A 20,524-nucleotide genomic window follows, 5' to 3' on the forward strand; every position below is an offset into this window, starting at 1 on the left:
ACTTAATACTGAAATCTTTTCTCAGTTCCATCCAGCGGTGGGATTCAAATTTTGCAACAACCGGTTCTGTGGGCGTGTCTTAATTTATGGGTGTGGCTTGGTGGCCATGTGACTGGGTAGGCTGTGCTTTGGCATGTGCTTAAGGAGCATCGCCCCATGCACATGCACCCTCCTGGCCCTGCCACAACTGCTGGTTATGAGAGGAGGAGGAGGAGGAGGAGGAGGAGGAGGGTCGCCTGTTCAGCCTGTCTGGATTCCAAAAGCAAGAAATGAAAGAAGTAACAAAGAGTCTTTCCCTGCACAGTGAAAAGTTTGCAACTTCCTCTCCAATGGGGAAACGGGCGGTTCTGTCTGGCAGAGAAGTAGCCCGCTTGAATCCTGTTTCTCTCTGCCACCCTGAGCTGTGCCAGGAAAGACTCTCTTGCTCTCCCAGCAGTAGGAGGACACGAGACTCGCCACATCTCTTGCAGTACAGCGAAATGTAGCTCAGGTCCCCACCAGTCTGCATCTCGCCCCCCGCCTGGATTCACCGCAGATACTGGGCCTTCCCTGCTGGGGGTGAGGGCGGCGGGTGGTGGCAGCAAAAGGCAAGTGGGGTTGGGGGGTTAAAGGTGACCGGCAGTGGCAAATAGGCAACTGGGCCCCAGAGCTTGCAGAGCCTCACTCACCCAGAGAGATCAGGCAGGGCCACAGCGGAAGGCATGCAGCAATGGCTGGCCTGGCGAGTGGGCAAAAGCAGGCTGCAGGCGATGCCACGCATGCATGATAAGGACTGATTGGGTGCGGAGGGGAGGGGCAGGTGGAGAGGGGAGGGGCCAGTCAGTGGTGCAATTTGCCAGTTCTCTGAACTACGCAGAATCATAACAACCGGTTCTATAGAATAGACAGAACCAGTACAATCCCACCACTGGTTCAATCTCTCCAGACTTTTCTATTTAATGAAGGCCTTTTTTTTTTTTTTTTTTTTGGCAATGTGAGATGCCAAAAGCAAAAGAGAGGAACTAAAGGAAGAATCTTTCAGGAGTTATATCTCCAACCATTTGGAAATAGTGAGAGATTTTGTATTTACTTAAGTGAAGACCAGAGGCTAATATCTAATATCTTGTCTAATATCCATTTCTACCTCCATTTTGCATGGACGGAGAGTCCTAACACATTCCTTTGGCAATCCTGTTTTTTTTCTGCTCAGTCCTTTCCTCAATCTGAATGTGTGGAAAGTTGTCGTCCTGGATTTGTCAAGAGGGCTCGAAAAGAAGAGCCAGTTTGCTGCTACGACTGCGTTCATTGTCCAGAGGGGACCTTCTCCACTCAGAAAGGTGGGTGACACCAGAAGAAAATGGGAGGCCTGGTGGAACTGGATCCATCCAGAGCATTGTCATGAAAGTGTGAATTAAAAAAGACTTTGAAGCTGAATTGGTTTCTTCTTTATTTCCAAAATTCCCCGTTTCTTCTCTAAACAGAAGAACAAAAAGACTGTGAAGGAAGGGCTGGATAGAGAGAGGTGGCAGTGGCAGATTGGACAAGCTTTACTACTGCCAGAGAAAATATTTCTTCTTTTTAGCTTGGATGTGTCCTTCCTTCCACATTTACTTCTCTAGGAACACCTGAGTTTCTTAAAGTGTGAGGAATTGTTTTAAGTCCACCTCCTGAAAGGAGGATTGCAATGCAGTCTACATGGGTTCCCTTTGAGGAACACTGAAAAGGTATTGCTGATATATGAGATACACAATGTGGTGGCATGGTTAGTGATTCGTGTATCTGGCTGCACCTGTATCACCACTGCTCCAATGGCCATTCCAAATTATTTGCAGGAGTCACTTTTTCCGCCAGCATCCTCTGAGGCAAGTAAACAAGAATTGCCACCTGGCAGGTAAGTTTCTCTAGAAAGATTAATTGATTCATTATTTACCTTTAGTAATGCAGGTTCATATCAATATTCCGAACATTACAAAAGAAATCTTTCAAGTCCTAAGCCTTCACTCAATTTCATACCCTATCAAAAATATATCGTAGGTATATTTTTTAAAAAAGTGGTACACTTATTTTCTGTCTCTGGAGATATTAAGAAATCCATCCCAGAAAATGCTCTCAATAATCACTAGTTGCCAAAGAATGTACAATATATCTTGAAATGCAAAGGACAAAGAAATATGTGGTTGGTTTTTTTCCCCCCTCAGATACAGAAAAATGCACCAAGTGTCCAGATAATAAATACCCAAATAAAGAAAGAGTCCAATGTATCCCCAAAGTGATAACCTTCCTGTCTTATGAAGAACTTCTGGGCATCATCCTTGTCTCTTTTGCCCTATTCTTGTTCCTAACTACAAGCCTTGTTTTAATCATCTTCATTAAATACCGAGAAACTCCCCTTGTCAAAGCCAACAACCGGGACCTCTCCTACATCCTCCTGGTCTCCCTCCTGCTTTCCTTCTTGTCTTCTTCTCTCTTCATTGGTCAACCAAAGAAAGCCACCTGCCTTCTCCAACAAACGATTTTCAGCATCATCTTCTCGGCCGCTGTTTCTTCTCTCTTGGCCAAAACCATCACGGTGGTGCTGGCTTTCCTGGCCACAAAACCAGGAAACCGAGTGAAGAGATGGCTGGGGAAGAGCTTGGCCAACTCCATCATCCTGTCTTCTTCTGGTGTCCAAGTTATCATCTGCTCCATCTGGCTGGGAGTTTCTCCCCGCTTCCCTGACTCTGATCTCCACTCCCAGCCTGGAGAGATCATCCTGCAATGCAACCAAGGGGCCGTTGTCATGTTCTACGTCACCCTCAGCTACATGGGCTTCCTGGCTGCTGTCTGCTTCACGGTAGCTTTCCTGGCCAGGAATCTGCCTGGGGCCTTCAATGAAGCCAAGTTGATCACCTTCAGCATGCTGGTCTTCTGCAGTGTTTGGGTGACTTTTGTGCCCACCTACCTGAGCACCAAAGGGAAACACATGGTGGCTGTGCAGGTCTTCTCCATTCTGGCCTCCAGTGCTGGTCTGCTGGACTGCATCTTCATCCCCAAGTGCTACATTATCCTTCTGAGGCCAGAGCTGAACACAAAGGAGCATCTCACAGCCAGAACAATTGTAAAAACATAAGACATAACACATGACATTTAAAGAATTGTAAAATTTCCTTTTATGTCAAAGTAGACACTAATTATTTCAACTTAGATAATGTGCAGGAATCAAAGAAATCATGTCTACATTTTTCAATGGGAAATGTTTGAATGACTGTAATCCTTGCAACTTTCTTCATCTCAATAAATCTTGCTAAAGGGAACTCTGAAAATCATTCAGAGGAATTTGTTATTCAGCCACTGCCAATAAATTTGACACCTTATTCATACTGAGAGCAGCTAATAGTGTATCTATGAGAGAATGAATACGAAAAGTGGTAAGATGGCTGGTGTGGGAGCCAAACTCCAACTATGTTGTTTGATAATCTCCATGAGAGCCATTGGCCATCCCACCAAGCCAGAGAAGGCAGAGGCTTCCAGGGCCTCTTGCTTAGAAGTTCTCATCCAAAGAGACCTAGTTAGCACCCCTTTCCCATAGCTGCTTCTGCCCTGTGAAAGAAGCTTCTCCATGAGATTCACCATCCTCTCTCCATCCCCTGATTAAAGTCGGTTCTTTTCCCCAATGCTTGAGGTAGTTGAGATGAGTCCAGAAGATGCGGAAGGAGGAGAAGCCCCACCGGAGAGTCAGGCTGCATCCTGACAAAATTGGACTCATTGTGGCTGCACCGTGTGAATAGTTGCAAGCAGGAGTTTGGGGGCATCTCAAACTCCACCAGAGGAAAGAGGGTCTCTCTCTCTCTCTCTCTCTTTCTCTCCAAGGTAGGAAGCCCAGCAGTGCAACCCTTGAAGGCCTCACCTAGGGGTTCACCTCAGTCCTCTCAGGCTGCTTCCAGCCCTGGAAGCCCCAGAAATAATTCCTACCAAGGACTTTGTTCCAGGCTCCCTGGAAGTGAGCAGAAGTGGGGAGAAGAAAGGTGAATATTCTGACTAAGAGATCCTGAACGTCTCTGGAGATAAATTTCAAGGAACTATAAGGCAATAAAGGCAATCCTCCACTTATGACCACAATTTTTGTTGCTAAGTAAGTTCTGTCTCATTTTACCAACTTTTTTGCCTCAAAAGCAAATGAGTGAAGCAAATGAGTGTGGTGTTTAGTTAAATCATGCGGTCGTTAAGCAAGTCTTCCAGTGACCCCAATGACCCCAAGGTACTGCAAGTGTCATAAATACACGCCTGAGTTTTCATCATGTGACCATGGGGTGCTGGAATGGTCATTAATGTGAAGACTGGTCATGTCACTTTCCTGAGTGTTGTTGTAACTTCAGTCACCAAACAGATGTTTGTAAGTGGACAAGTCCATGTTGTCCTCAGAGCCATTTTTGACAAAGAGGCTCCTTAAGATCCCATCAGAATGGAGCCAGAAGGGACCTTGGGGGTCATCTAGTTCAACCCCCTGCCCAAGCAGGAGACCCCAGACCATTCCATGCAAAGGAGTAGAAAAGACCTCCAGGGAAAAAGCCCCCCGCACTTCTGAAGGCAGCCTCTTCCCCTAGTCCATGGGGGATGGAGGGCTTCTGGCCTGCCCCTCAGGGGGCTGCTGGAGGGACAGGAGAGGCCTTGACTTCATCCTTGCATCCCCCCCATAAAAACACGGAGAAAAACCCAGCATTCTCGGTCCTCCTCCTCTGGAGAGAGACCCTTGCCAGGACCCCCGGCCTCTCTCGCAGTCCAGAGGAGGAAAGGCTGCCCCACCCCAGCCCTTCCCCCTTCCTCCAGCTTCCTTCCAAGAGGGACCCCCAGGATCTCCTCCCAAGGCACCCAGGACCACCAGGGATCGGATCAGAGGGGACAAAGCCATCTGCCATCCTGGCAACCGGCTGCCTCTCCTGGGTTGCTGCTTCCAGGGAGCCTCGTTCTGTTGCCTGAGGCCCTTGGAGGTTTTGCCAGAGTGAGGGGACCCTCCAGCCCCCAGCCAGGAAAGCAGGGAATGGGGTGGGGTTAGGAGGAGAGGAGACCCCCTCAGCCTCACACAGGTGCAGGGTTGGAGGTATTAACCTCCTTGAAGATGGGCAAAGAGAAAGGCCACCCATTGAGCCATTGCACCTCCATGTCCTGGCCAAGCAGGAGATCCCACATGGCTCCAGTTGCAACCAGGGTCTTTTTATGCGGGGAAATTTGGGTGGGACCCTGGGTGGATGAGGGGAAGGTCCAGGGAGGAAGGAAGGTTGTCTCCCATATTCACTGCAGGACCTTCAGGGACGGACAGGTTGCTATCAGGTTGGTTTTCATTCACCTGCTGCAACTTCCAATTTTAGGGATTGTTTCGGTCTGATACAGCTGCTGCTTCGGGACTCCCCCTTGCCTCCCCATTTTGGAGGGTGGGTGGGCCCTTGACTCCCCCCCAAATGGCCCAATGTGCCCAGAAAAGTGTAGAGGAGACCCAGCCTGAGACCCGGGGGAGGGTTGGCTCTCTGGGAAGGGGCCCTGAGCCCACTGAGGGTCTCCATCTGCAGGGAGCCCTTTCAGGAGGGCAGGAAACCTGGGCATGAACTAGCCAGGATTGCTCCTTCTTTCATCACCACATCTCAGCCTTGTTTCCTTTCAGCAAGAAAAGCATATTTGCTTCCCACAGATGAATTTCCAAATCTGGAGCTCTGAAACTTGGAGCCGAGTCTTTCTTCACAGGCTCATTCCCAGCCCTGCAGAGGAGCCTCTTCCCCCCTATGATGAAGGGAAAGGCTGGGGATTTATTTCTTCCTCCCTCTTGGCTCCCCAGGGAGTTTTCCAGCCACCAGTCTGGAAACCAGTCCAATGAATGGAAAAATACAAGGAATAATGCAGAATTATGTCCTGTCCTGAGCCAGGAAGCCCTGAATATGGAGAATTCCTGGCTTGGCCTAAGATTTAGGCCTTGATTGTCCCTGCATAATTTCAGGCTCTGGCCCTCCTGCTCTCATGGCCGCTTTCCTCCTTGAGAGGTTTCTTTCAAAAGGGGACACATCTGTGGCTTTTCACTGCCTGCCTCCTGGCGACGACAGGGTCTGAACTCAGAGCCCTGGGCCTTCTCATGGTAAATAAATAAACATACGGCACCAGTGTTTACTCGGGATGAAAAGGCACTTTAATAATGGTGGGTACTCCTTTTATAGGCTACATGCATACGTCATAGCAGGACAAAGACGCTTTCTACATAATTATGCTAATGCAAACCTATGCCATAGCTGGTATCTTATGCTCCTACTTCTTAGCTCCTCCCAGTTACTCTTATCTCCATAACTTTCGTTTCTCCCATATTACTCTCATTTCTCCGTTTCTCCAGCCAGTATTTTTCCACACAGCACCTTATCACATGGCTACATTCCATTGTCCATCCATCACTTTTACAAGGTTGAGCATTGCCACGTTTAGCGTAACAGTACATTGCAACATCTCCTCTGTTTTTATTTTATTTGGAAAGTGATATTAACACTACCTAATGGTGATTCTTGCTCGCCCCCTCCTCTTCTGAGTCTGAGGCTTGCAAGTGCATTAGGATGCATGTTTTATCCTTACCAACACTTTTGATGATTTCATCTTTGTCTGAGTCCGAGGAGAATTATAACCAAGGTTGCTTTTCTTGTGTATGGGATATGAGAGTATTTACCTGTTTCTGAGTTCGTGACAGGTTGGAATCCAACTGGCTTAATCTGCGTTTTAAGAAGGCCAAAACTTTGCCTAAAATACAAGGGCCAATGGTACAGAGCACAAGTAGGAGAATAAGAGGACCAGCAATGGCAGATACTAAGGTGGTTAACCATGGGGAGAAGTTGAACAGACCCTGATACCATGTGTGTTGAGCCTCTCGTTCTCTTTGCCTTTCTTTTAGTCTCGTATCTAACTCTTTCATAGAATCTAAAACCACTCCTGAACTATCTGCATAAAAACAACATTCTTCTTTCAGTGCTGCACATAACCCACCCTGCTTGAGGAACAACAAATCTAAACCTCTTCTATTCTGTAAGACAACTTCAGATAGGGAAGTGAGGGAGTTCTGCAAAGCAACTATAGATTGTTCAATGCGGCGTAAGTCTGCATCTATGGTGGCGCTTAAATGGCGAAAATGCTGATCAGAAGTAACAAGGCCAGCTATACCTGTGGCCGTCCCAGAAGCCCCCAATCCCAGCAGTACAGCTAGCGTCAAAGCAGTTACTACTTCTCTTTTTGCCCTAAGGTTATATTGTCTAGGTTCTAGTAAAGAAACAAAATCTTCTGAGTTATATACATCAATTTTGGGAAGCAATTGTACCTGAATACAAAAGGAATTTTGTTTGATTAAAGTATCCCCACTGGCACAGGCTGTCAGTCCCATAGAGCATGCCCACATTGAGGCATCTCCAGGAATGAAGTATTGACCCTGGAGGCGTTTGCTGATATTGCCTCCGAAGGTGGTAAATACCTGGGTCCATCCTCCTGTATTAAGGTTGAGTCGGTGAGCCGGTATGTACATGTCACATAAGTGCTTTCCCGTGGTGGCATTTAAACAGAATTGTGAGTAATTCTCAGGTATGTGGCCCAAACAGCAGCCTTGTCCTATTATGGAAGTGATAGTGATGGTGGTACTATCGTGCCATCTACATTGGGAGTCCGAGGTGTCATTTCTTATGGCCTGTGAGGATCCAACTGCTTCATAAAATGGCGGAGTGGGAGACAAGCATAACCAACAATGTTTAGATATGAAAGTGTTAGAAGCATTCAGGACACTATAGGAAGATCGGAGAAGTGGCAGCAGGGGATTAGTTGTTGTTGGTAAAGGTTGTAGAAAGGGAGATTTAATTTCCTTGGCACTTGGTCCCACAGGATTAGAGGTGGGTATGTGTACGTGTCGTTGTATGTAAAAAATGTTGCCAGAATCATACCCCACGGTGTCATACACTCTTCCCCCCCACTTTACTCCAGTGTCCCATAATGTAGATGCTTTCCCCCTAGCAGTGAATTCCACAGTGACCATGTTACAGCGGACTATTTTTGGCCCTGCACAAGATCTATCCTCCTTTGAACGGGAAAGGGTGATTAAGTCATTTTCGTAGGGAGGGCTCCACCAGATGTGACCGGTGGATACACAGCTCCAGGATTTGCAAAAGTAGTCCGATAGGCCACCGCAAGTGTATTGATGGTCTGGAGAGGTGTCATGACCTGGGCAGACATAAAGATGGAGTTTTTTTCACTAGGTTTGGGCTTGGTTGTGGAGTCTCAAATCCTGTCTTTGTATATGCTGTTTTGCCCACGATCATTTCAGCGAAATCAAATTGTAAGTGTGGGAAATAAGTGTCAATTTTGGCATAGTTGTGTGTTGAATTCAATACCTGCCCGTATACGTCCTTGATGACCCATGTGATGTTGTATGGTTTGTGGGCGTTAAGGCTGGTGGATGTCCCATCAGTCCAGCGAAATGAACAGCCAAGCAGGAAGAAGAAGAGTGTTGTCATCTTTTTCGGATGATGGCTCTGCTGGTTGTGGGCGGTGATATGGGCGGACACACCTTGCAGGAACCCAGAGAGTTCTGTCAGGAAGCTGGACTGCTGCGTAGCCTCGACCCCAGGTGATCAATTCGGCAGGTCCTTTCCACGCAGGATCAGGTAACTGTCTATAATAGACAAGTGGTCTCGAAATGGGAACAGGTGGTTTAGTAAAGTGTCGAGACGCAGCAGACAGGGGAGGGGTGCCAGTGAGATTGAGGAGTTAAGCATATACAGACAAACATTTAACACATTTTGTAATACTGGGAGGCTAGGGGGGCCCTTAAGGCCTTTTGACCCCATGTATCGTTGTAATGCCAATTTTAAGGTTTGGTGAGCCCTTTCAACAATAGCTTGCCCCTGGCTATTGTAGGCGATCCTAAACTTGTGGATAATGGACCAGTGATGGCAGAACTCAGAGAATTGAGAGCTGATATAGGCTGGTGCATTATCTGTTTTTAGATTTTTTGGCGGTCCCAGTACTACGAAGGTCCGAATACAATGATTGATAACGTGCTTTGACGTTTCTCCCCTTTGAGGGGTGGCCATGATGAACCCTGAATAGGTGTCAATAGACACGTGAAGGTATTTCCAAGGGGCAAAAGGTGAGAATTGAGTGACATCCATTTGCCATGTCTCACAAGCCTCTATGCCCCTGAGATTAATCCCTTGCGGAAGAGTTTTTGCTTGCAAACTGCAAGTGGGGCATTGTTGTATGATTGCAGTTGCTTCTTCCAGAGAAATGCCAAATTGTTTAACCAGAGCTTTTTGTTTTGATGAAAATAACTATGAGTTTCCCCTGCTAATAGAGGGGAAGGTTGAGGCATCTTAATACTGATGGGAAGTACTTTACAAGCAGTATCAGCTACCTGGTTCCCTTCTGAAAGGAAACCTGGGAGATGTTGATGACTACGTATGTGGGCTACAAATAGAGAATGGGTCCTAGATTGAATGAGCATTTGCAGCTGAAGCAACAGTGTCATTAATGATGGTTGTATAGAGGGAGATAGATATGCCTCAAAAATATGTAAGACCAATTGAGAGACATATAGACTATCCGTTATGATGTTAATTGGCAAGAGGCGACCCAGGTTTCAATTTGTTTGTCCATACCTGGCCACCAGGCATAACTTCTTGCCAGCGCTTTCATACACACGATGCCCGGGTGTCCATTGTGTAGCATTTGCAGGACCTTTTTTGTAGCTTAGCTGGTACAACAACCCGGTCTCCCCACAAGATGCACCCTCTTTGTGAAAAAAGTTCTGTTTGTCTGTTTTTAAATGGCTTAAATGTTTCCTTAGGGTCGTAATCTGGCCATCCCCTCTCCACCCAGCCAAGAACTTGTGCCAAACAAGAGTCTCTTTTGGTTTCAAACGCAATGTCCTGGGCCGTTAGTGGAGGCGATGGCATTGTTGTTATTTGAAGTACTGGGAGCGTGGGAGCTGGGTCTTCCTGTGGCTCGGGTAGTGGCGAGCGGCTCAAGGCATCTGCGTGAGGAATAGATTTCCCCGGGCGTTACTTTAATTGATAGCCATAGGCAGCAAGAAATTCTGACCATCGCATCATTCTGGGGGAGAGAATGTGTGGAGTAGGTTTGTCACCCGCCAGAATGCCAAGTAGTGGCTTATGATCCGTTATCATAGAAAATGGTCTCCCATAAACATATTCATGAAACCTTTTAATGGCAGAGACAATAGCAAGGGCTTCCTTATCTAAGTGGCTATAGTTTCTTTCCGTTTTTGATAGAGTTCTTGAAAAAAATGCAATTGGTGCCTCTGATCCATTTGGTAGGACGTGGCTGAGGATGGCTGTTAGGGATATACCCTAGCAAGATCTGCAGGGCAGTCAGGCAGGCAGGCAGAATATGTGAGATAAACGTTGTGTAGCTTACACTCAGTAAAAACAGATACAAGTGCTAATTAAATAGTTTTATTCCAGCAAGAGTTAAAGCATAGTCAAAACAGTCCATATATCATTCACTTAGTTCAGTCCGTCCAGGGATTATTCATTTGCAAATTCCAGTGTCGAAAAAGAGAGGTCAGTACACTTACAAATATCAGTCCGGTGATATATCTCCTCACAGTAGAGAGATATGCAGAACTCAAAAACTCCTCTCTTCTTATCAGCAACTCTTCAGTAGGGAAAGACGCAGCTAACAAACCATCAATGTAATCCAATCAATCCAGTAAATTGTCAGTAATTGCCAGCAAACCGTCAGTGTCTCATCAGCGATCAATCAGGTTGTCTTGCTCCCTCTTATGGTGGTTTCACACCACACCCAAAATTACATGCTTTGCAGTTAAAGTGACACACACTTAAACTAACAATCATAGCTTATATATATTATTTTACCCAAACTACGTTAGGTGACCTATGTTATACCTAACAATGGCCCCCATGCCAAATGGTGAGGCATCACAAGTGACCGTCAAGGGTAGTGTCTCGTTATACTGAATTAATACTGCATTAGAGGTAAGGAGGTCTTTTACTTGCTGGAAGGCGTGTTCCTCCCGACGTCCCCAAATCCAGGATGCCCTTTTATTGAGTAGTCTATGAAGGGGCTCAGCAAAAGTTGCCTTCTGGGATAGGAAGATGTTATAAAAGTTAATAAATCCCAGGAAGGCTTGGAGGTCAGTTTTGTTTTTGGGTCTTGGGGCATTTTGGATAACTGGCAATTTCTTTTCTGTAGGGTGGATTCCTTGCTTGTCAAGGAGGTAGCCAAGAAACTCCACCCTTTCTGTGCAAAGCTGGCACTTTTCCTTCTTAACCTTGAGGCTAGCATCTTTGAACCTCTGTAGGACTGTTCTGAGGCATTTCTCTAATTGATTTTTTGTGGGTGCTGCTATTAATACATCATCAAAATAGGGCACGACCCCTTTTATACCTTGTAACATTCTTTCCAGGCTTTGAAAGATGCCTGGGGCTACGCTTACACCAAACTGGAGCATGTTGCATTTGAATGCACCATGATGTGTGACTATAGTTTGGGCTTCTGCAGTCTCGGGATCAACTGGCAGCTGTTGATACGCTTGGGCCAGATCTAATTTTGTGAATATTTTGCCACTCCCAAGTGAATGCAGGAGATGTTGAACAACTGGTACTGGGTAGGCGCTCTGCTGTAGCGCGTGATTGAGCGTGGCCTTGTAGTCACTGCGGATTCTTATGGACCCATCAGACTTTATGGGGGTGACAATTGGTGTCTCCCATCGGGCGTGGTCAATGGGTTTTAACACGCCTTGTGCAATTAATTTGTCCAGTTGCTCGTCAATTTTGGATTTGAGAGCAAAGGGAATTTGGCGTGGCTTTAGGCGAATGGGTGCAATGTCGGGGCGAAGATTAAATGAAATAGGGGACCCCTTGTACTTGCCTAGGCTTTCGTTGAACACATCTCAGAAGTCGTGGACGAGAGCCTCCTCCCAGTCATTGTCTTCGGTATGATGGATGCCAGCCATTCTGATTCCTAATGGCGCGAACCACTGAAGGCCCAATAGACTTGGCCAGTCTCTGTCTATGATGGTGAGTGGTAGAATTGCATTATGTCCCTTGAAAGAGACCTGGAAATGGCGGGTACCTGCGACTGGAATCTGGTTGCCTTGATAGTCTTTCAGTATGAGTCTCTGACTGCTGAGATTGTCAGGCGTCGGATGTTGGGAATTAGCTGCTTGAGTGTTCTCCGGGATACAATGGATAGTGATGACCCAGAGTTGACTTCCATGATGCATGGTTTGTTTTCAATGGTGACCTTTACTCGGATTTTTTTAGCGTCAAGTGATGAAGCGTGGCCGATGGTGATGGTTTGATGAGCCTCCTCTCGTCTGGGTGTGCCGTTAAACCTTGGGGGTGTGCTGTACTGGTTCCACTGGTTGCTAGGGCAGTCCCTCTGTGTGGTGGAGTTGCCATCATTCCTTTTCGGGCTGCTCCCTCTCCATCTGGGGCTGGAATTTCTCTTGTTTCTGCATACCTTTGCGACGTGCCCTCATTTCTCGCAAAAACAACACATGGCATCTAAAAATCTGTATTCGGATCGAGGATGGTTTCCCCCGCATCCGGCACATTGGTAGTTGGATTTACGACCCCGCTGGTCCCGTTGCTCACGTTCTGACCGGAGCCTGTGGACTTCTTCCTCCTCGCTGTCTATGGATGACTCGACATCTTCATGATGGGTGGTCGATGTGAATTTGTCTGAAGGTTTCCCAGGATCATTGGTGGGTTGGCAGTTCATTCCGCTGGTTCGATGCATTCGTGCTGCTGATTTACAAGTGGCTTCAGCTGCGGTGGCGTCTGCTATGGCATCTGCAAGCGAGATGTCTCCCTTGGCCATGATCTTGCTCTGGACGGTTGGGTCTCCGAGGCCAAGGATGATGCGGTCTCTCATGGCTTCTTCGAGATTGGTGAAGCCACATAAACCACCCAGGTTCCTCAGGTCTGCCACGAAATCCCCAACGCTCTCACCTTCACGCTGGTCCCTCTGGTAGAACTCGTGTCTGCGAATGAGAGTTGGCACGGCTGGGGCATAATGGTTGCGCAGGATGGGAGCAAGGGTGTCCCAATCCATGGTTTTAACCTCAGCTGGCTTCGCTAAGGCTTTAGCCATCTTAAAAACGGTTGGCCCACAATGGGTTAGAAAAATGGCTCGTTTCTTGCTGGGCGTGGCATCTTTGAGGTTGTTGGACTTCAGGAACATTTGAAATCTGTCCATATATGAGTCCCAGTTCTCGCTAGCTGGATCGAATGGGGTGGGTGGTATAGCGCTGCTGTCCATGTCGCCGTTGTTGCGCTCTGTCAGCCACATGCTCCTTCAGCTAGTTCAAATCAATAGACTTCATTGCCTCTGCATCCCATCCTTGTCGCCAGTGTTAGATCTGGGAGGATGGTTCAAGAACGGAGGCAAGACTCAGATAGCAACAAGAGCTCTTTATTAGTGACCTCAGATCTGAGCGAACTATCCCAGCCGCAGCAGCCCCTTATATAGGGCTGGCTGCAGCTAGGCAGCCAATGAAGGCGATTTGAGTTTGCCGCTCTTGGCAGGGCCAATCACGGCAGCCCATTTACTGGCCAATTGCATCAGTCTATGGCGACCAATCACGATCGGCTATTCGCGGGCCAATCAGAGTTGCAGGCTTTTGAGCCTGCTAGTCCAGAACAGAAACTCTTTGGCTATTCTAATGCATACCCCAGATTTTCTCCCAAGCATAACACTGGCTCCATCAGAGCAAAATCCAATTAAATGTTTCTCCAGATAGTTCCTATTAAACCCAACTTTATTCAAACTTTCTATAACTGAACAACATATTGTTTCTGCATCTTGTTTATCTAATTCTAATTTTCAAGGAAAATTGTTGGTGAGAAAAATGGATCCTCAACCTTTAAGTACAGTATAAGAACTGGTTTGGAAGATATGGTTGAGGCTTCCTCAATTACCAAACAGATTTTGTGACTTTTCTCAATAATTTTGCTAAATAAATGTTTCCTGATGTCTTTTGCAGTGAAATTTACAATTGCAACTGCAGTTTTATGTGAATGCAATGCTGTTTCCAAACCTAAACATTTGTTATTTATAATTCAATCAGATCTTCTATATATGAAAATGGTCTGCATGTTTGTGTCAGACTATACACTATAGTAAACACTCTACATGTACTACCCAAATATTTCTCAGTCATCCTCTCCAGTCCTTTGCTTACGACATCCTGCTCACATTGCTTCAACTTCTCTGTACAGATGTTGTGAGCCTTAGATGAGAAATGTTCCTTCAATTTCTTTGCAAGGGAAGCTTGTTGTATTTCTTTACTCTTTCCTGATGGTTCAATTTGGAAATTCTTCCATTTCTTAGCCCCATGGACACTTTTTTCTTTGATCAAAATTTCAAAACTTCTGCAATGCTTGCAATCTAATTTTTTTCTGGGAAACCTCCAATCCATCATGTGCAATAAGAAAAACTGGTTCTGGGAATGGAGGAGCGGGCGGAGAAGGGCAGAGCAAGCCAGGGGTCCGTTTTACTGGTTCTAAGAACTACCAGGAACATTAACAACCAGTTCTATAGAACTGGTTCAAACTGGTAAAATCCCACCCTTGTCTGCCCCATAATTTGTCTCAGACCTTGCCATTCCTGATGAGAGTCTGAGCTCTCAAAATGATGTTCAATCCTCCATCTGTATGTAGCTTTAGCATCCCTGATTCCCTTTTTTAATTTAGCTCTTGCCTCACTGTACTATAGCACATCACCAGAATGGAAAGTAGCATTTCTAGCTCTTAATAAAAGACACACTTCTCTATGTATCCAGGGCTTGCTGTTAGAAACCAACCATACTTGTCTCATGGTAGTGACAACCTCAATGCAGCTTTTAATATAAAACAGTACTGTTGAGGTGTAAGTATCAATATTGTCCTCCTCAAACAATGCCCATTCAATGCTCCTAAAGCAATCTTGTATTTTTGTAATTGATAGTCTGATTTTGTTGACAAGAGATCTGTATGATGGAATCAAGAAGAAAGATATATGATCTGACTGTCCCAGATGAGGTAAAGGTATAGTCCTCTATCCATGCATAATGTTACTATATACCTGATCCAAAGTGTTTTTCCCTCTAGTGGGACAGTCTATGTACTGATAAAACTTAGGGAGGACAGTCTTTAAATTGGCTTGATTGAAATCACCTGCAGCCACCGGCACTCCATCTGGGTAGGCCTGTTGTTGTTTGCTAATAGCAGTTAACAGGTGACTCATAGCTGTAGTCATATTAGCAACAAGATGTATATATATGTATGTATGTATGTATGTATGTATATGTATATGTATATTTTCTTAAGTTTTCGCAGGTACTTACATGTATGGCATTCGGCTTTGTTCGGGTATTTTCCCACGTCATAGTAGTTGTGCTTTTAAAGTTGTAGCAACGTTTCGGCAGAATCTCATCTGCCATCATCAGGCTTCTGTATAGTGTTCATCTGTGAGTCAGGCTTTTATAGTGGTTTTAGATTTAAATTTGAGGCAGCCTATTGCTGTGCCAGAATGGTTTTTTCTTCACCCTGATTGGTTGGGAGTCTTGGTCTGTGTTTATTGGTCTTGGAGTTTGCTGTGTTCTGCTTGATTGGTGTTTCTAATATCTTCTGTCTGTTTTTTGGCTCTTTTTGTATCTTGATTGGCTGGCAACCTTGTGTTACTTTATTGGAGGCCTTTAGTGCAGCTTGGCTCTGGGTAAAAGGACAGCTATCATTAGTTAGGAAGCTAGGTTTCATCTGGGTGCCTGGTTGGGGTGTGTTTGAGCTGGAGGTATTGGGGGGATCTGTCTGTGTCCAGGTGTTTCCCTGGCTTGTGGTGTGGAGATTTTTTTGTTTGTGAGTACAGGCTTCCAAGTGATTGACAGTCTGGTGGAATCATCTCTTCTATTCATAATGAATAGAAGAGATGATTCCATTAATGAATAGAATTCTATTGATTCTATTGATTCTATTAATGAATAGAATCTTCCACAATGTACTGAGCATCCTTGTAATTCGATAGCCTTCCCTGGAATGGTAGGGTCTAGCCATGTCTCTTTAAAGATCATATCACAGCAGTCCCAAATGTTTTTCTGCAGAGAAATAGTAAGTTCCAGCTCCTCAATCTTGTTAAAGAGATAGCTAACATTTGAAACCTAAAGACTTGGCAGTGCAAGCTTATGAGGATTTTTACCTAACTTTACATGTAGTCCAGCTCTACAGTCTTGTTTCTGTTTGCATTTTGTTCATCTCCTCTTCTGTTTCCTTTGCTTTCTAACAGGGAGAGTAATCCATGGGGTCAATTTAATCAGCTCAGCTAGAATGTTGTAAATTGAGACCCCTGATTTAAAAAGTGCAACCTTCTCTGCCTACTCTGCCAATAATTAATAGCTCTTGTCGACTGTAAACTACTTGTGACTGAAAGAGCAGAGCACTCACTAAAAAATACACAAACCATAAATTAATTAAAAGATACTGATCTCTGAAGTGTTGAGTCGCTGCATATACATGCACCACCATCTTGAAAATCGTAATTGTTGTTGTACTTAAATTTTGGTACAAAGGACACTTCTTTGTATTTATTTTTATTTTTTCTGCACTTCTACTTTATTTATTAATTTCTTTTAATAACCTTTATTTAAAAATCTAATCTATTTATAATTCTCATCTAATTTTGCAAAGACTACTGTTGGGTATATGCATACACCAACTAGGTTTGGGTGAATAAATATATGAACCTAGGTTTAAGTGTTTGTAGCTTTAAGCACAAAAACTGCAATGTAATGTGATAATTAAGGGTGCGGTTGCAAGCAGCAGTAATAAGGCAGTGAGAGAGACGTAACACTTTCCTGGTCTCTGGTTTCTGCTTCCTGGTTTCTGGTCTGGTTCCTGGTGTTACTGGTCGCTGGTCTGCTGGTTTCTCTGATCTCTGCTGCCTGCTGTTTACTCCTGTATGAGACGTCTGCTTGTTGGCTACTGTGCTGGATACCGTTTCTACTGAACAAAAGGACTGTTTACTTGGTTAGCTGATATCCCTGTGAATACTCAGCGTTGTCTTCGAGAGAAAGGTATCGGGAGGAGAAGATGTACAAGCAGATAAAGACATTGTAATTACTAGTTAATGGACTAGGTTACTGGATGGATATACTGGATAATGACATATGGACTGAATGACACTTCTTAATCTCTGTGTGAATTAAATAACTATTTAAAACTACAAACAGTGTTTTTGTCTCCAGTGTGTGTATACTCTTGGGCCCAGCCTCTCTCTCATTTGGCTGCCTGGCTTGACTGCTGCTGTGCACTCTGCTTGGGGGTTTGTCCCCAAACACTAACATTGGTTATGGGCCCAGCAGTGAGCACAGTCTAACTAACCAGGTTATACCAGTGAGTTTGGTGTGAGTTGCACATTACTGTACAAACTGTTTGTTGGATAGTTATTTATCTGAAGAGCAATGGCACAAGTAAATTTGCCAAGTCTGTCCATGATATCCAGACTAGATGGAACAAACTATGTTTCATGTTCAATGAAATGTAGTTTACTGCTTACGAAGAGAAGGTTTGTGGGACATAATAACAAACCCACCAGATGTATTTAACTTAGATCCTAATGTAGAAGAGGATGCTAAAAAGATACAAGACTATAAACAAAAGAATGAGCAGGCTTTGTGCATCATAGGACTGACTCTCTCAGACCAGCAACTGATTCATATTCGTGGAGAGTTAAATGCTGCTAACTGCTGGGAGAATCTCAAGAAGATTTATGTTCGAGACAGTGTAGGAGCTCATATCAATCTTACACGGAAGCTGTTTAGAACACATCTTGAGAAAAATGGAGACATGTTAACTCATTTAAACTGTATGAAAAGCATTTTTCAAGAATTACAAGAAAAGGAGCTTATATTTAATGAGTTGCAACAAGTATACATCATACTGTCTTCTTTGGATCGAAGCTATGATGATTTTGTGACTGTTTTAGAGGTATTGCCAAAAGACAGTTTATCAGTAACTGAGATTACCGGCAGGCTATTAGAAGAAGCCAGAAGAAGGTGTGAACGTGACCAGCTGAGAGCAGATAAGCCTAATAAAGAAGAGAAATTATCTTCAAGCTTGAAAGAAACCAGCTATGTAAAGTACAGCACCCGGAAGAAGAGAATTTATCTTGACGGCATACACAATTAAAAAGTGTTTTAATTGTGGAGGCAGAGGACATTTGGCAAGATTCTGCAGAAAAGAAAAAAGTCAGAATGTAAGGAAGCCAAAGAAATCCTTTGAACTAGCCATGTTTAGCAACTGTGATATGAAGAATGATATATGGGTGGTGGACAGTGGTGCATCCCACTGCATCACGAGAGATAAGACAAAGTTTATAAAAATGTCTACAAGCTCTCAACATATATCACTCTGAATGGCTGGAACCTCAAGGCCAAGGGTGAAGGTATTGCATATTGTCCATGTTTAAACCAGAATATAAAAATGTTGTATGTACCACAGTTAAAGATGAACTTACTTTCTGTAAGAGTATTAGATAAACTAGGTTATGTAGTTACATTTAAGGATAATAAGTGCATACTGGAAAAAGATAACAAAAAGGTAACTGCAGCTTTAAATGGAACATTGTATGTCTTACATGATAGTAAGAAAGGGGAGGCACAGACTGTATTTAACAATATCAAGCCTCATAATGAATGTATCCATTTGTTGCATAGGCGTTTGGGGCATGTAAATTTTAAAATGCTAAACGTACAGTAGAGTTATCTGAAGGAATAAGGTTAAAACCCTGTGATAAATATTTGCGTTTGTAATGTCTGCTGTGAAGATAAGAGTAAAATATTGCCTGCAAATAGGCTAAATGGTTTCAAAACTAAAGAACCTTTAGAAGTAGTATTTTCAGACATTATAGGTCCAAAGAAACCCAGTATGGGGGTGCTCGATATATACTGAGCATTATGGACCATTACTCTAGATATGGGTTTTGCTACCTAATGAAAAGCAAAACTGAAACATATCAACATTTCTTCAACTGGTTAAAGTTTGCAGAAAAGAAAGACTAAGCGGCAACTGATAACCTTGGTTACAGATAATGGTACGGAATTTGTAACAGCAAATTCCAGAATAGATTAAAGGCAGCTGGAATAGAGCACAAAAAAATCTGCACCATACAGACCACAACACAACGCATTTATAGAAAGAAGAGGCCAAACACTACAGGCAATGGTTAGAACTATGTTAACTGATTCTGGATTACCTGATTCTTTGTGGGGAGGCTGCAATGTGTGCTAATCACATATTGAACAACGTTGTTAACTCAACTACTGGTGAAATACCATTCACCATGTGGCATGGCAGGAAGCCTGATCTGAGTTACCTGCACACATTTGGTGCACCAGCATGGGTGCATATCCCTACACAACTCAGGCGTAAAGGGCAACACAGAGCTAAACAATTTTTCTTCGTTGGTTACCAAGCTAACCATAGGGCATATAGATTTTGGGAGAAAGGCACATCTAAGGTGTTATGTAGTGCCAATGCCCAATTTCTAGAAGCACGTAGGATGGGATAAGTTAGAACAGGATAACAATAAAGAAGTGATTATTGAATCCTATAGAAATCCCATTAAGTATCCCTGTAACTTTAAGAATAAAGTAAAGAGAGAAGTACAGGAAGAGATAGTGCCCATAGAAGAAGAAATAGAACCACTAGCTGAGCAAGATGAGGAAAAGGAACAAGTAGTAACTCAAACAAGTCCTCATACAAGCCCCGTAATCCCCAGAAGAACTACACGTATATCTAGACCGCCTGATAGATACCAGGCTAACACAGTGTGCCAGGTAAATAGAGTTCCATGTACTGTGGATGAAATTAAGAAGTATCCTTCTAAAGATAAGGAAAGTTGGTATGCAGCAATGAATAAGGAATTGAAATCCTTGAAGGATGTGAAAGTATATGAAAATGCGAGATTACCTGTAGATATATAAAACCCATTGGCTGCAAAATGGATTTTAAGATAAAAACTGATAAGGATGGAAATATAATCCATAAGGCAAGATTAGTATTCAAGGTTTTAGACAAAGCGCAAAATGACTATGATGAAATATTTGCACCTAGTCTTAAAGCAGCAACATTAAGGGCAGCTTTAGTGTGGGCAGCAAGCAAGAAATATATAGTTAACCATTTAGATGTGGAAACTGCTTACTTGCACGCTCCACTAAGACATACTGTATATATGAAAAGGCCTATTGGATTGAAAGGTGAACATAATAATGATTGTTGGTTGTTAAAAAGAGCCTCTATGGTCTTAAACAATCAGGCTATGAATGGAACCAGTATATTGTAAAGGAACTGAACAATATAGGGTTTAAAGCTGGTTTAGCCGATCCATGTCTGTTTAAGAGGAGACAAATGGAAAAATATCATTATTATTGTTGTTCACTGATGATATTGCTTTGATTACTGAGACTAATGATGAAGCTAATAAAATAATAACATCATTAGAAAATAAAATAAAAATCAAGCAATTAGGGGAGATAAAAGAAATA

General features: G+C 44.0%; 1 protein-coding gene and 1 long non-coding RNA gene across 2 annotated transcripts; both read left to right on the forward strand.

Annotated features, from left to right (window-relative positions):
• Positions 1–358: 358 nt before the first annotated feature.
• LOC148123603 (uncharacterized) lies at positions 359–4,077 on the forward strand. The gene is made up of 2 exons (XR_015740640.1): positions 359–1,320; positions 3,833–4,077. It is a non-coding gene; the product is annotated as an uncharacterized LOC148123603 (long non-coding RNA).
• LOC148123604 (vomeronasal type-2 receptor 26-like) lies at positions 1,935–3,343 on the forward strand. The gene has a single exon (XM_087919238.1). It carries the CDS (start codon positions 2,132–2,134, stop codon positions 3,086–3,088), a length of 957 nt encoding a protein of 318 aa, XP_087775364.1. The 5' UTR covers positions 1,935–2,131; the 3' UTR covers positions 3,089–3,343.
• Positions 4,078–20,524: the final 16,447 nt, after the last annotated feature.

Source organism: Pseudonaja textilis, unplaced genomic scaffold (genome assembly GCF_049901715.1).
Source record: "Pseudonaja textilis isolate UNSWEBS1 unplaced genomic scaffold, rPseTex1.2 PTEXSCF68, whole genome shotgun sequence".
Lineage (NCBI taxonomy): Eukaryota > Metazoa > Chordata > Lepidosauria > Squamata > Elapidae > Pseudonaja > Pseudonaja textilis.

What these genes read in the sequence shown, in the direction of transcription:
- LOC148123604 (XM_087919238.1), top strand. Translation starts at nt 2,132, where the DNA reads ATGCAAAGGACAAAGAAATATGTGGTTGGTTTTTTTCCCCCCTCAGAT.